The sequence below is a fragment of the Poecilia reticulata genome, linkage group LG5 (assembly GCF_000633615.1).
Source record: "Poecilia reticulata strain Guanapo linkage group LG5, Guppy_female_1.0+MT, whole genome shotgun sequence".
Lineage (NCBI taxonomy): Eukaryota > Metazoa > Chordata > Actinopteri > Cyprinodontiformes > Poeciliidae > Poecilia > Poecilia reticulata.
This window is the reverse complement of record NC_024335.1, coordinates 9,812,860-9,829,242: the sequence shown is the minus strand read 5'-3', so window position 1 is coordinate 9,829,242 and position 16,383 is coordinate 9,812,860. Positions and strand designations below refer to the sequence as shown.

The window sequence follows — 16,383 nt, the reverse complement described above, 5'->3', positions numbered from 1 at the left end:
TGTGTGTGTGTGTGTGTGTGTGTGTGTGTGTGTGCGTGTGTGTGTTAAATCCTCCACTTATCTAGTTATATAACTAATAGATTTAGAAAAAGTCTCTTTTCATCTGAATATGAGCTCGGTACCATGTTAGCATTAGCATTGTTAGCGTAACAACACTTAGTTGACTGTCACCTAGCAACAAATGGTGAGCAGTTGAAAAAGGTAAGCTGCCTGAAACAAAACTCAGAACTGCGCAGTTAGAGTTGAATGAACAGATGAATTTATGAGAGAGATGTGGAGACAGCAGAGGAGAAGCCACTGAAGCTTTGAGTCCGCAACATTTTAATTTAATAATTGTAACAAGGTAACTCGTTAGCGGTATCGCTACACAGCCGTTAGAAAATAACACATCCGTTCCACAACCGTCTCCTAGCAACGGCGGAGTGATACTGACCCCCTCCCCAACGCGCCAAACTGCAACACAACTAGTAAATAACACACACACAAAACACAAAGCAGTATTAATTTACATCGACTATTTCAACAAAATGGCCTGTGTGCCACAAAAACAGATCATGTTTTTCTTTGCTGAGGAAAATAGGCAGGCGCTCTAACACCACCTATAGTGTGTATCTGTGCATATTCCTAAGTATATTCGTTGAAGTGAAATATTTTCGCAAATAACCAGCAATTTTGCATCAACAAACTCTGTGATCTCCCTGCCATGTTTTGTGTAAAATCAGAAGTACAGCAGGTCACTTATGTTGTTTCTTTTTTCTTGAGCAAAAACCACCAACTTTCAACAGACAGCATCTAACTTTCATCTAACTTACACAAACAGTTCTGGTTTGAAAGAATGTGGCACCAGGTTTCAGGATTAGAAACATGTAAACTCAGGTTTTCAAAAAAGCTTCAGCTGGTTTTGAAATATAATTCTAAAAATTATTTTTTACGTTCTCAACACCTGAAAGGTGCTGAGAACCTGGAGCTCCAACTGCTGCCTTTATTCTGCATCCATCAGCAACAGCTGAAATAAAACTATCGACCAGTAATGTACAGGTTTATCCTGATAGACTGAAATCATAAAGATTAACAATACAAACACATAACTCGTATATATTGTTCACATATATGTATATTTGAGTTTATTGGACTCTACATGTCAGATATTGTGGTTTTACATCTGAAAACTCCGCAGCTGTAACAGAAAATCAGCTAAAATCTCCTGGAAGGAGAACAGTCTCTCTACATGTTCATGGATCTGCAGGAGCTCTGCATGGCCCACCGCGTGTTTTCATGTTCACCGAGGCTTTTATTTCCTCCACAGCATGAAAGAGATCAGAACAAACACCAGCTCATGTAGAAAACAGAGTTTAGATTAATATGAAGTTTATAAAACTGGTTCTAGTTTCTGCAGTTAAAGTTGTGGATAAAAAAGTGTTTATTAAGTTTAATGAGGAATAGGTTTTGGATTTGTCGTTTCAAAATATGTTCACGAGAAAAGCAATGATTACTTAGCTTATTATGAAATGTTTAATAAAATCCAACAGTTTATAAATTAGAAAGTCCACAACTTTGGTCCTGATTCTGATGGAAATGGAGGAAATCCTGCGTTTATTTTCAGAACAGGAACAAAAACAGTTTCTAAAGGGTTTGTTATAAGGAGGGAAACTTTCTGAGTGAATCTCTAACAGATATTTCTCATCAATCTCATTTATTTAAAAAATCATGTTTTCTCTAATTGGATCTTGATTCAGCCAGCAGGAAGAGGTTTTAATTGGACTTTCAAAATAAAAATTTTGTATTAAGATTTTTTGTTTTTAAGAAACTGTCTAGTTTTTTCCAGCATGTTTTCCACAGAAATCAGCAGCAAACAGCAGCAGTAGTGGAAACAATATTTGAGGCCTGAGTGAAGAGATTTTTAGGAAAACGGAAACAAAAATCTACATTTGGTTCTATAAAAAATCAGATTAGCTTCTGAGATATAAGGAAAAACTTGAAGACAAGTATGACCTGATGCATCAAATCCCTTTTTAATATCTGAAGGCTGAATAATTCTGTGGAGCAGCTGACGTTGCAGTACTTCCTGTCTCCATGCAGGATCTGTTGTCCTTCAAAAGTCTGAGTCGTCTGGCGGACTAGAGAGGGACTTCAGGCGGGTTGTTCCTCCTGACCCGAGCCTTCCGGTTCTCATGTTTCAGCTTCAGACGTTTCTCCTGCTTGCGTTTCTCCCGGTACCACAGTTTCTCGCAGTACTCGTCCACGCTCTGTCTGTTGCTCCCCACCATCTGCAGGTCTTTGTAGCTCCTCAGAGGAGGCGGCCATGAGTTCCTGTGTGGCGGCAGAGGAGCGGTCTCAGACTGACCCAGAAACCCGGCGGCTCCTCCTCCGGCCGGGCCGGTCCTCAGCAGGATCAGGAGGTCCGGCGGGTTGGGACTCAGGTTCTGTAGGTAGCGGGCCAGATGCAGGCTGCGGTTGGGGATGATGTGCACTCGGTACCGGCCCAGGACCTGGCTGTAGGAGTGGTCCTGACTGGTGCAGGTGTACAGGCCGGCGTCAGTCAGCTCCAGGCGTTGAGCCAGCAACCCTCGTTTCGTGCTCAGGAAGCGGTCGTCATCACTGAGAGGGAGCTGAGAGGACCAGACCAGAGGAAGATGTCAGAGTCCAGCTCATTCCACCTTCATGATGTTTATTACAAACTGTAGGTGAGCTGGACAGGCGTCTCTCAAAGAGGACAGAAGTGTTGAAGGACTGACTACAGGAGGCTGGCAAAACTATCTGATTCAATATGCACTGGCGGGAGGGAACCCTGATGCCATGGGGACAATATACCAAGGACTCGTGATGCGTTCACACCAGACATGCTATGCGTCCGACGCTTCAAGTTCAACATGTCTGCACTTTGAATGCAGAAGCTAGACATTTTGCTCTACACCTAACGTTTTGCACATTCAAAGTCTACGTGGAGGCGCGTTGAGGGCGCGCTGTAATAAGACGCCATATCGTCAGTGGCAACTTGCTCTTGGTTCACCATATTCCAAATGATTAAATTACCTGTCAGTGCAGACTCATCATGAATTTTATTTTGAATATTTTAAAACAGCTTTTATTGAATTTCTAAACCACTAAACTACAATCCTTCATTTTAAAGAAAGCTTTGGATCATAACGGCAACATCATTTGATGTTTGAGGAAATCATCTGCAGAAAAAGAGGCTCATCAAACCTGAGCTAATGTGTTGGAGGAGTCGTGGTGGAAGCAGGTAAACGTGTGTCAAAGGTCAGACCTGAGGTGTTGAACTACACACCTGACTGACAGCGTTCTGCTGGCTCTCGGAACGCTGCACCGTCCAGCGGAGCTCGGCCTGCAGCGACCGAGGAACGCACTCCAGGAACGTGGAGTTTCCCTCGACCCCATACACCACCTTCACCTCCACCGAGTCGGAGTCTGACAGGAAAACAGCAAATAAGACGTAGAACATGAACTGTGTTCATCTGAACACATTACCGGAAACCCTATAGGAGTTTTAGATGGAAGAAAATATATATTTTTCACTTACAAAACACTAACAAACAAAAACAGTTGAAATAACTGCAAAAGCAGAAACAAACTGATGCATCAGAAAAAGCTGATATACTGACTGAAGTCAAGTTCTCATGATTTACCATCCTGCAACTTTTAATAGACCAGGGGAAACATCTGGGCAACCTGGCCTTCAACATCTGGAGCAACATGAAGGACATGGGGACCTACACTCCTCTGGTTCTGGACCCAAACACGGCTGGTTCAGAACTGTCAAAGACCTGACCAGTTTGACTACTAAAGCAGCTTCCTAATAATCCAGACAGATTTGATTACGTTTGTTCTGTCCTGAGCTTTGAGGGTTTTAACTCAGGGAACCACAGCTGGGATGTTGATGTTGGAGTCAGTGAAATCTGGGAACTTGGTGTGTTAGGAGAGACGGGTCCAGAGGAAGTCTGGATAGCTGGCTGTATGGTCCTGTAAGGATGAATACTCAGCTCCTCCCACAAGTAAGATCAATTTAAGATCTTAACGATGAAGATCCCAGTGATCAAACAGCAGCTCTGATGTTCTCAGCATAAAGAACAAAAAGTCCAAATGAAAAAGACAGGTTTATTGTCTTTTAGTCAATAAACTGGAGATGATCTGATCTGATCATCTGGTTGTTTCCAGATCAGCTTCATAATCTGTCCAGATGTTACAAACTAAATGTGATGTGGAGTTTTAACTGGAGATCTTTACCTTCCTCAGTGACGGGACACTGACTCCTGGGGTCTCCATACTTCACATCCTGTCTGCGAGCTCGCCTGACACACAAACACAGATCAGAATATGAGACGAGGTTCTAAAAGTCATCATCTAAAGCACAGGTGTCAAACTCCAGTCCTGGAGGGCCACTGCCCTGCAACTTTTAGATGTGCCTCTGCTGCACCACACCTGAATAGAATAATTAGGTCATTAGCAAGGCTCTGGAGAACATATCTACACAAGAAGGAGGTAATAAAGCCATTTCATTCCAGTTTTTTGTAGCTGTGGCACATCTAAAAACTGCAGGACAGCGGCCCTTGAGGACTGGAGTTTGACACCCCTGATCTAAAGGGTCTGATTAAATCACAAGTGGACTTGAGGAACAGTGTGGGGAACAATTTTGATGGTTGGTTTGTGAAGCTGGATATTTTCTATAAAAAATGTAAACAAAAGTTGAAAAGAGGGAAACGCTACTGGTGCCAACCCTTGTTGCATAAATGAGCAAAAAAAGCTTTATGTTTTTGAATAAAGTTTAGTAGAACTTTTTTTTCTCTCTTTTATCATTTAAACATTGTGTGGCTGCACTGGATCTGCATTAGGTTGGCCTTCTTCATTTGACAAGTTTCTTTTTTTTTTTTACTTTTATTTAATATCAAAGTAGAAAATGTACGATGTGTTACATGATAATAATAGGAAAATAAAATCATGGAACAAACAAAGACAAGAAAACAGGGTATTGAGTTGCAGAGAAGAATGAGTATTATTAATGTGAAATGAAAATATTCGTCTCTTAACTCACTTATTGTCCTGAACAATTCTACTCAGGGCATTTTGAGTTATTAATATATTGTCAAAAGTGTGGTTTAAGCTTTCCAATCATGGCAAACACACAGACATCAATAAAATAAGTTGTTCTTTACTACCAAGTGTTGTGTGCATTAGTAACATTTAGACCCATTTGTACAATTAAAGAAAAACAGTTGATTTACTTTACACAACAATCCTTCTGCACCATTAAATATAAAAAATATACATCCATTTATTTATTTATCGTATTTAATTAACTTAATCACTTTTAATTACATAAAAATTAATGTTCAAAAGTCGTGAACGACATCAATTCTCTCAGCAGGTATAACTTGACTTCCTGGAGTTGTTTTCTTTCCACCAGTATCTTCAGCTTTTCTTCTAAGTGACCCTGTTTTAAGCCACTTATTTATTATTATTTTTAACCTAAATTTGGTAAGCTTGCCGTGGCACTTCAAGCTCAAATCAAGGAAAGTAACTTGTTCACACGCAGTATCTTGTAGACCACTAGGGGGCGCCTGTGGACCAGCAGTTTGAAAGTTAGACTGATCTAACGCTAGGTTAGTAAGGAGAAGACTGCCATCTAGTGTTTGTAAATAGAAATTGCAGGTTTAAAATAGGGGACAGCTGGAAACCTCAGTCCTCCCTGACTGAGCGTCTCTACCTCCTGCTGGTGGGGAAGTATCTGGAGCAGGTCTGCCCGTCCCAGGAGCAGTACGGGTCTCTGGCCAGGCAGCACTCGGCGCAGTCGGACCCGTAGAGCTCACACCTCTGCAGCCCCAACTGGACCAAACCGAGCTCACTGCACACGTACAGCTGCTCCTGAGAGAAGAAAGCACACGAGCGCCGGTTCGTTACGCTGCTGAGGGTTTAATTCTCCACATCTGTGTTCAGCTTTCTCTCACTTCATCATCCTGATTACTGACCTGAACCCCTCGCTTCCTCTTTCTCTGTTCTTCTTCCAAAATCTGGGATGTTTCGTCTTTTCTAGCTGAATTAGCCGACAACTAAATGTGCTTCTCTCACGTTAAATTGTATGTTTGATTCAAATAGAAGCATTTTCTCTGATACTAAAACCCAAATGCAAGAGAAAAAAAAATTGAAACCCATTTAACTTTAATTTTTTTTAGCTTCCTCCAGAAAAAAAACAAAACAAACTTTTTTCAGTCTCAGTGGTTTAAGTGGAAGAACCTCAAGCTCAACTTTTTCTGACTTTCTCAGCAAGTCTCAGCTTGGTTCATTAACGTTCATTTAAAATGGTTTGCAGGTCAAAAATAATGAGAACGTGACACCCACCCGTTTCGTCGACAGCTCCATGCTCAGGATAGGAGTGGGAATCTGTGGGGTGAAAATGTCTGATCACTTATAAAAAAATTTTAAATACTAACATGCTTGACTTGATAGCAATAAGAACGTGATGCTAAAACGCAACAGCAGTTTCAAGTTAAATCATTCCAGCTTTCCTTCAGTTTAAACTGAAACGTGAAACTACATGAAAACCTGAACTACTAATGCCCCTTTTCCACCGGCTCGGCTCGGCCGTCCCGGCTCGGCTCAGCACGGCTCTGTAAAAAATGCATTGCATTTCCACCGGCCACATTTGGTCTGTAGAGAGGAACGCCTCCTTGCGTTTAGGGGGAGCGAAAGGGGCGCTGCAAGCCACGCCTCCAGACTTTTGCGTCCTTGGAAATAACGGAAGGAGACAACGTTGGTCCCATGTTGTTGCTGTCCGTGTTTATTTCCGTGTATTTTTCACTCTTCACCTCACTCTTCTGACCACGCCCTGAGCCAATCAGTGAACAGCAGCCAAGATTGCGTCACCTACAAAACCAGGGCCGGCCCGGCTGGCCCTGCTCTGAAGCAGGACCCTAAAAAGCAGCGCCAGCCCCGTTGAAAAGGCCGGTGGAAACGCAAGGAAAGCGAGCCGAGTCGAGCCGAGCGGGTGGAAAAGGGACATAACAGTTGAATTATGTCTGGTGTCCCACAGGGATGCGAGTTGAGACCACTTCTGTTCATTACTAACGTGATTAGTTTTGGCTAAGGAATTATGACTTTAATTTTTATTGTTGAACTAATTACATCAAAACTATTGAAGGACATCAATGACTCCAACAAAAAATTTACACACCAAGAAGGAAAAGTCCAATTTGAACCTAATTTGCTTAATAATTCAGTATTTTGGGGGACGAATTATCTTTATTCTTGTATCAGTTGCTTCAACATCATGAATTTGAAAGGAATCCTTCAAACTATGACTGAGGACAAACCTGCAGGAATAAAGGTCGACCCGTTGGTTTGACATGGTCCCGCCTGAGTTTGTTTGAGTTTCTTTAACAGCAGCCATCTTTCAGGCGGGCGGCGGTCGAGGAATGCAACATAAAATACGACGACTGACTGCAGGGTCAAGAAAGCTACAGAGATTAGAAATCAAATGAGTCCCTTTCTTCTTCTTCAGAGGCCTAAAGTTTCCACACAGCTCCATTTTTCTGGGTCACTGACTTGTTTCAGTGTTTGACAAAAGGAGCCGGCGACCTTTGACCTCTCTGGGGCGAGTGAAGGACGCAGGGCGGGGGGTACTGGAGGTATTTTAACAGTGATCTGGCTGTTATCTGACTCAGCAGAAAACCAGTAGTAACTGGTTACATTTACTTGAATAACATTTGGGAGAAAAAAGCAAAATCAGGATTATTTTTATTATCCTTCAGTGATTTTATTATGAAGTATCTCTACTCTCAGTTAAGTTCTGGATTCTCTGCCCACTGTGAGTAACTTCACTGAAAGAAAAACAAATATTGTTCTAACCAAATAAATTCACCATTTTAGAAATTTATTTCTTATTTTTTAACTATGTTATTTATTTGAACTATTGTCATTTTGTCCTTAAAATACCAAAACTATCCACATAGCTTTATAATTTGGTCCATCTGATGATGTAACTTTTAACCTTTTCACCAAATACCTTTTAACTCTTAGCTGAATAATTTCTTGGCGGCTTTTTATGTTAAAGTACTGCTGCTCATACTTGAGTAAATTTTTTGCCTATTTTACCCACGTCTGCAGAAAACTGAAGAACCAGCAGCAGTTTAGACAACTGGACCAGGAAATCAGTTTGTTCTTTGATAATCATCGTCCTTCCACCTAGCTTTGCTCCATCCTTTAAAAAAATTTTCGTCTTCCCTAACTAACATTTCTCACACAGATGAGTTTGGGAAATGTGTGCCCTTCCATCTGGTTTAATAAAGAATGATGTTTTTCTGGACTAAAATGTCCCTTTGGGAGCCTGAAGAGAGTCTCATGTGGGAGATCACACGACGCATGGTTGGCACAGGAGCACAAGGAGAAACTGGAACAAAAAGTCCAGTCCAGCTGTGGCGGTCTGCAGAGCAGTTACCTAAAAGGCTGAGCCTCTCTGTGGTTCTGAATAGTCTCACCTGGAACACGGTAAGTTCCTCCAGAATGACCTCCTCTGTCTCCCAGTTGTCTTTGATGACCGACACAGCCTTCACCACCTTCCCATCGTCTGGAAAACATCACAGCAAGAAGAACCCAGATGGTGAAAAGCTCTTGTCAAATAATACACACACATTGGGTCGTAGCAAACTGTCACTGCTTTGACATCCTGCAGAGGCTTTGATTTTATAACAGGTTTTATTTATTTTATTCCATCGCTTTAAGAAATCAAAGCCAAATGTAAAAATGAAAGAAGCTTTTCATATTGTGCTACTTGCCCTTCAGCTCCACAAATATTTAAACTAAAGTACATTAAAGAGGCAGCATTATGTTTATTCCAGCCACATAGTAATATTTTATAGCACAGTCAAGTAACTGTTACATTGAGTTGTTTTATGTCAAATATCTCTTAAAGGACATTTTACTTCCTGATTTAGAGGCTGGAAATTGGGCCTCTGTCTCTTTAAAAACAGAGGCCCAGGAAGTCATCACAACATGGCTCCTCTATTAACCCTTTAACAACGGTTTTACCAGAGGTGCATTGAGAAGTGGCTCCTATAATGAGCTCAGCAGCTCCACCAGGTGTTTGCTAACTGCTGCTGGCTAGTCTGAAGGAGTTGAGTGGGGAAGCTGAGGAAGGGCTGCTCTGTGAGGTGGGGTCTCTGAAGCTGCAGCTCAGAGGAGGAGCTGCGCCTCGAAGGCGGAGCTAGGTCCACCCAGGCGTTCTGCACAGCTAAATGGTTGAAGGAATAACATTATAACATGATGTAAAGCTAAAACAGTTGCTATTATGTGATGCTGTCCCTTTAATGTTAAATGTCTCATGTGGGTAGATCTTGGGTGAGCACTGATTTCTTTATATGGAGACAATTCTGACTAAATATAAAGACTTCTATTTAATACATTTCACTTCGTACTTTGAGGGCTGATGAACAAAGAAACAAGGGAACACAGATGAAGTTGTAACTCCTGTGCAGCAAGAGCATCTATGGACAACCTCAACGATCATGAATCTGTCAGAAAACTAATAATAAAGAAAGTCATAAAACCACCTGTGTGGGGAGCTGAGAGGTCAGGTTAGCACGTCTCGTCCTGACAGGAGCTTTACTCTCCACGGGTTTCAGGATTATATCAACAAGATATTTCGTTATGAAATATTCCCCCCATCAGATTCCTGGATTCCTCCCACAGCCCAGAGACATGCTGGGCCTAAACTGGAGTGGTAGCACTGGGGAGCCGTTGACCTCTCTGCTATCACTCCCCCAGCTGGGACGAGCTGCTGCCTCTGACGGAGAAACCAAATCCCCTCCTGGGAGCTTCAGAACCAGATGCCTGGTGCCTTCTTAAAACACCAAGCTGGATGGATAAAAACTCACACATCCATCCATTTCTATCATCCATCCATCTGTCTGTCTGTCCATCATCCACTGCTAAATTTGGGGTCATGTCATAGAGACCCAGACATCCTAACCAGACGCCTGAGCCACCTCAACCGTCTCCCACCTGGAGGACCAATCTTCTGCCTCTAAGGGACAACCCACACACCCTGGAGAGGGACCTGACAGGGCCACTCTATTGACCCTTTTCACGTGACGCCACGCTCTTCAAAACTCTGCCCGCTTCACCATGACGGACGTCAAAACAACCAATGCGCTACAGTAAAGCAGTAAAGCCTGTCAAAAAGCAGACATGTGGTAGCCTGATTGACTCTATTCAGTAGATTTCACTTTAAAAACGGTCAGTGAGCTGCGCGGTCGGCTGCACAAACAGACTAGGAAGAAAACCAAACTTGTCCTTTCATTGCGAAATGAGGAAAGACACGGCAGCGATGGATAGCAACATAATGACAGGCAGCCCTTGGATTAACCGCGGATTAGCAGCGAACTCTTTTAACTAGGTAAGAAGATTAAGGATCAAATACTTTATAATTAGTATAATTAGAAAGATATGGAATATAGCATTATGGGGAAGGTACATGTCCAACCATTAGACGTGTGCCACTGTCTCCATGTCCAGATGATAGACTGATCAAAGCTCTGGGAGATATTCAGCGCTTTAAACTGAACCAGAACCCCCTCCCCAACCTGTTGCTGTTTGAGTCCAACACATTAGTCACCATCAGAGCTCCAGAAGAAGATCTAGCAAATCCATGAGACATGAACACAAGTGCAGGACATTTTTCTGGTTATGCTATGAACCAGAGGGCAGGTTTTATTCAGGCTGTTAATGTGCAGTTCAGGGGCTGGGGTGAAAGGTCAAGGAGAGGAATCCACTTAGAGGAGATATATGGAGCAGCTCTGGGCCCTCTCCCCTTCGGCCTGTCACCAGCCACTAAATGACCTCTCATTCATCACAGAACCAGAACCGTTTTATCTGACAGCAGGTTTCTGCAGCTGGAGCAGCAAAGACTACAGATGTTCAAAACGGACCCAGTGAACCTTCACTGACAACAAGCTGAACCTCAACGTGATGCACTGAGTTTCATCGCTATCAAGAGTCTAAGATCCCTCCTCACCTGTCCCCAGGTGTAAGACGTCGTACGGTCCGTCCTCAGCCTCCACTCTGTCCACAACGACCCTCTTCAGCAGGTTTGGTGAGTTGACCCGGGTCAGGACGGGTCGGCCGCCCAGAGGCAGGACGGGGTCCCACATCAGCTGGTGCTGCCGCATGAAGCTCACCACCTCATCTGGGAAGTCCTTGGTGGACTTGTGCAGCGCGTCGTACGTCTCACTGGGACACTGAGAGGACAGACGACAACGTCAGGAAAACGGCAGGACGGGTCCACTTCCAGGAGCGAACAGGTCCGACTAAAACGAGACTTTAAAGGGGCAGCATTATCCGTTTTGTAGCACATCAAATAACTATGTTACCTTCAGTTGTTCTTGTAAGTCAAATATGACTTAAAATAAATGTGACTTCCTGATTTAATGTCTTGAATTTGAGCCTCTGTCGCTTTAAGCAGCCGAGAGGAGGAGCTGGGTCTTGAAGGCGGGGCTAGGTCCAACCAGGTGTTGGCACAGTTGAATTGTTGCCATGGAGATTAAAGGATTTCTCAAACATGCATGAAAGAATCAAGGCAACGTTTCCGGTATGTTACATTGTAGCATCATGTAAATCTTAAAGAAGTTAATTTTCATTGATACTGCCCCTTTAAGTTGTTTTTGCATGAAAAATCTGCTAAATAAAATAAGTTTTACTGATGTGTCTGTTAAAAATACAGTTCAAAGAACCTTCTCAAACTTTCTCTTTGTTTCTTTGTTTAAGAAAATCTAATAACTACACATAAAACCAAAGCAGTGACCAGATGTTGGTTAAATAAAATATGCTTCGCTTTGCTGTGACTCATGTTTCCTTCCTCCTTCATCGAAATGGAAATTATCAAACTCATTTTAATTAACCATGCAATTAATTGATTTATTGCTTATTACGACAGGCCTACCAATAAAGTACGGTTTGTGTTTAAGCTGTGAACTTTTTATCTAATCTTAGAATTTAAACCCAAATCATCAAACAATACTCTAGAAAAAAGCAGTGAAGGTCAATTCATCTGGTCTCAACATGCTGATTTGTGCATAAAAAATCAGAATTCCTCTCAGTGAGGAAACATGAAGAGGATGGAGAGATGAGAAACTAAGAGAAGGAGAGATGAATTTGTTGAAGGTGTAAAGCAGGTTGGAGCTAACGAGGGAAGACGAGCCCCCAGTAGAGAAGTGAGAAATGTGGAAGCCATTATTGTCTCTGCGGTGAGTCTCAGCTTCATCCTGCCTGATTCGCTGCTCTCATCGCCGACACGCTTCGCCTCTGCTGCACTCAACCGCGTGATTAAACACCGCGCAGAGCGGCCATGACACCCGGCGCGCACAAGGCGACCTCTGACCTCACGGCGGCTGAAATGTCCCAGAGGAGCCGGAGTTGGACCAGCAGAGCTTTCTGAGGTTGGACTCTGATCCCACAGGAAATTCCTAATTTTTCACAAAAACACAAATGCCATCCAGCTTCCAATATATGTAGGATAAGTGATGGAGTGTGAGGCTGAATGTGGCAGCTTAACTCAAGAAAAAGGAAAACATGCTGGCGGTTACATGCTGACCCTCACCGGGGCAACTACCCCAACCACAGAGCAATCATATTTATATTCAAATATATGCACGGCAAAAAAATCCCTTTTCAAAAACAGGGAAAAAAGTACAAAAACAGGGTATATACTATAATAGAAACTCATAAGTATGTTTATGAGTTTATATTCTTCTTTTATGAATGTTCCTGCATCACTTCAGAGATTTCATACATCAGAATATTTATTTTTTAATATTTGGTTGATCAGAAAACTGCCAGGTTCCCATGTACTTGCTGTACTTGCTGCTAAATGTGCAAATGGTGGAGAAACAACTTACTGGTACAGAAAAACTGTTTGTTCATCCTCATTGGCGGCTAATTATACTGAGCACAAGTTAACGTTTGCTAACTCTCTGCTGCACTGCAGCACTAAGACCCGCCTCCTGGCTCTGATTGGTTGTTTCTAGACGTAGGCGCTAGATTTTGTTCACAGATTATCTGTATCATATGATATAGTGACAGTTCAAAGTTACATCTGCAGCTTTAAAAGTGCTTATAAATGAAGTTGGCTTCGGTTTTTATTTTTTGCAGCTTCAGTCTTTTCATGTAATCCCACAGTATCTGTCCCGTTGTTGTGATTGGATCGCGGTGCTGCAGGACACCCTGGGGCGGTTACCTTCCTGAGAATGGGAGTATCTACAGAGAGATGTGTTTTCCCATCTTCCTGTTGGGCCTGTGAAGTGACCTTCACCGCCCTGCAGGGTCACCAGCTCCTGCCTGATGGCGGCTGGGAAAAGCAGCAGTTATCTTCCAGCTGTTGGTGTGTTGAACTCACCGTTCCGGGTCTGGGGTACGGGATGCGGCCCTTGTACTCAACCCAACGATAGTCGGGTCCTTCTCTGTGGGCAAACGGTCCGTTGAAGGCGGCGCGGATGGACGCCATGGAGTAAACGCACACAGCCGATCCCTGGAAGATGGAGCTGTGGCGAGAGAGGTCAGGGAGGAGATCGATTTTTCAAAGATTATCTGTCTCATAACAAACCTGGTGACAGTTTTGACAAATATGTAAAAAACAATTTGTGTTAAAGTCACACACTGCAGCCTTAAAGACAAAAAGGAGGAGGGAGTGGAAAGAGAAGTGGCTCTGCTTTTCTACATCAGGGTTAGAAAAACTCAACCTGCTGGGCCCCTACACCTTTGACCCCAGGCACCCACCCAGACCTGACCTCTGACCCTGAACTGGGAGGGTGTGCACGTGCCAGCCAGGCGGCGGGAGGTCAGATAATCTGCAGAAGTTTTTTTAGCAGGTGAAGCTCACAGACTCCAGCTGGATTAGACGATTTTATAACCAGATTAATCAAAACACAAACGGAAGGAAAACTGATAATTTCACTAAATACGACTAAAAACAGCTGATCACTTCTGATAAAAAACACTGTAGGAAATTTTATGTAATTGTTAAAGAACCATTTCATTTCTATTTTTAGGTTTAAAAATTTTTTTTTTTTTTCTTGCGAAAATGTAATGGGTCGTTTTTTTCTATCTTTGTGGAAAAAGACATACAGGCTAAATCCTGCATTTGTTATTGTATCTATATTTTAAAAAGTTATTATGAGTCATTGGGGAAATGAGTCGTCCTCCTATTTCTTATTTTTGCTTTTTTATTCTGTGTTTTTCTTTCGTTTATTATTTTTTTATTTTTTCTGTTTTGCTTATTATAGGGCCTGACTTGATTTACTCTCAAACAGTCTTCAGAAGATAACTCCATCCCTCCGTTTCAGCTCGATGCACCTGCTCTCATTTTGTTTTAGAAACTCTCCAGTTTTTATGTCTTTGACCTGATTGCAGCAGTTTCTCACCTGGAGGTGGTGAAGACGCCGTAGATGGTCGGGTTCTGAGGATCCTTGGTTTCCAGAACAAAGATGTCCTCTAAAACAAAGGATACAAATCGAGACTCAATGTTTTATCCCATTACGTTCTCCATAAATTAGTCAGTTGAACTCAGTTTATTAAATGTTCATTTTTAAAGACAAGCTCAAAAAAAGTTGGAACACAAAATAGCAAAGTAAACAAACTTCAAGAAAAGTGAGAATCCTGAGTTTTCTTTTAGCGTTCTGAAAGGTAATGTTAAGTATTTTGTTTAAAATATTTTTTTACCTATTTTTTTTAAACTGTCACCATGTTGTGGCCGTTTGGTCACAACATAACCTGTGAAAATAATCAAGTTCCTCTACCTTCTAGAAACAACCAATTAGAGCCAAGAGGCGGGTCTTAACGCTGTCAATCACCATGTTGCGTGGCGCTGCTCATCCTGCTCCTCCCACCTAGCTCTCTGCTACTGCAGCTAGTACAGCCTGTTGTGAAGGCTCAAGCTAGTTAGCATGACTGCCTACGACGATGGATAAACGCTTTTTCTGTATTTCCACCACTACACAATTAGCAGCCAGTACATGAGGATGATTGACAGCGCTAAGACCCTCCTTCTGGCTCTGATTGGTTGTTTTTGTTCGGGAGTGATTAATTTCTTTAGACAACAATAGTCGCTCAGGGTGGAGCTGTAGTACATCCATTTTTTCTCAGATTAACTGTCTCATAATAAACTGTTACAATATGGTGACAGTTTTAACAAATATGTAAAAAACATATTCTTTATAAAAGTTACAAACTGCAGCTTTAATGGAGTAAGAAGAGTAAGGAATGGGTCGGCGTTACCGAGCTCATCGAAGTGAGTATCGACTCCCGACGGGCCGGGAACAGAGCAGACTAATCGGGCTTTCAGGAAGGTGGTCCAGCGGTTGATCAGACTCCTCTTCCCACCAACGTCATTCTGCAGGAAGGAGAAACAAATATGCACTGAAAGATTGATTATAAAACTGAAACAGGAAGTTGTTTAAGGCCTGAGCAACGTGGAGTTTTAATGTCTGAATGATTCAAGGTCAGAGCTGCATAAAAAACCTCCTAATGGACTGAAAATGAGCAAAAAAGTAGGAAAAATCAGAGGAACTGTTGGAGAGAAAGTATAGCCGTCTTATTTAATTAAAGAAAAACTGCAACAGGGTTTTATTGAAAACATTTATGATCCTTCTAATACGGCTGCTGACTGAAGCTGTTCACCTTGCAGACCCGGGCCACCCGGCTGTAGACCCTCTGGTCCCACTGGCCGGCCTCCACCGCCTTCTCCTTGAAGAAGAAGTAAACTTTATCGTCGTCTGGACTGTGAGTGTCAGGGATGGAGAAGGAGCCCACAAAGTCCGGCTCTGTGGGGGACAGGAGGCCTCCATGTTGGAAAACCGATGCATCCAGAGCTAGAAAGAAGAAATGCATGATGGGAAGAGGCAGCTGCTCACCGTTGAGCCAGTTGTGGTCGCAGGCCTCGGTGCGGATGTAATGCTGACTGCTGCCCTGAACCGAGGTGCGGAAGATCGCCGCGTTGGCCCCCATGAAGTCGACCGAGGTTCCTGCGTAAAGTTCACCATCTGAGGGGAGAAACGACAAGGTCACTGCAGGGTGAAGGTCACTGCAGAGTAAATGTCACTGCAGGGTGAAGGTCACTGCAGGGTGAAGGTCACTGCAGAGTAAAGGTCACTGCAGGGTAAAGGTCACTGCAGAGTAAAGGTCACTGAAGGGTAAAGGTCACCGCAGGGTAAAGGTCACTGCAGGGTAAAGGTCACCGCAGGGTAAAGGTCACCGCAGGGTAAAGGTCACTTCAGGTAAAGGTCAATGCAGGGTGACCTTTACCCTGCGGTAAAGGTCACCGCAGGGTAAAGGTCACTGCAGGGTAAAGGTCACTGCAGGGTAAAGGTCACTGCAGGGTAAAGGTCA

The 16,383-nt window shown here is 43.0% G+C and overlaps 1 protein-coding gene across 2 annotated transcripts in view; it reads right to left on the bottom strand.

Moving 5' to 3' along the window:
• Nucleotides 1–1,096: 1,096 nt before the first annotated feature.
• Nucleotides 1,097–16,383, bottom strand: part of LOC103464644 (semaphorin-3D) — a 43,464-nt gene continuing 28,177 nt past the window's right edge. For both annotated transcript variants that reach the window (XM_008408876.2, XM_008408877.2), the window contains exons 7-18: nucleotides 15,909–16,037; nucleotides 15,676–15,818; nucleotides 15,274–15,388; nucleotides 14,421–14,490; nucleotides 13,397–13,541; nucleotides 11,021–11,243; nucleotides 8,487–8,575; nucleotides 6,352–6,393; nucleotides 5,720–5,877; nucleotides 4,243–4,307; nucleotides 3,287–3,426; nucleotides 1,097–2,609 (exon numbers count right to left, since the gene is read on the bottom strand). In XM_008408876.2, coding sequence (XP_008407098.1) covers nucleotides 2,118–2,609; nucleotides 3,287–3,426; nucleotides 4,243–4,307; nucleotides 5,720–5,877; nucleotides 6,352–6,393; nucleotides 8,487–8,575; nucleotides 11,021–11,243; nucleotides 13,397–13,541; nucleotides 14,421–14,490; nucleotides 15,274–15,388; nucleotides 15,676–15,818; nucleotides 15,909–16,037 — 1,811 coding nt within the window. In that variant the 3' untranslated portion in view covers nucleotides 1,097–2,117. The remainder of the gene's footprint in view (nucleotides 2,610–3,286; nucleotides 3,427–4,242; nucleotides 4,308–5,719; nucleotides 5,878–6,351; nucleotides 6,394–8,486; nucleotides 8,576–11,020; nucleotides 11,244–13,396; nucleotides 13,542–14,420; nucleotides 14,491–15,273; nucleotides 15,389–15,675; nucleotides 15,819–15,908; nucleotides 16,038–16,383) is intronic.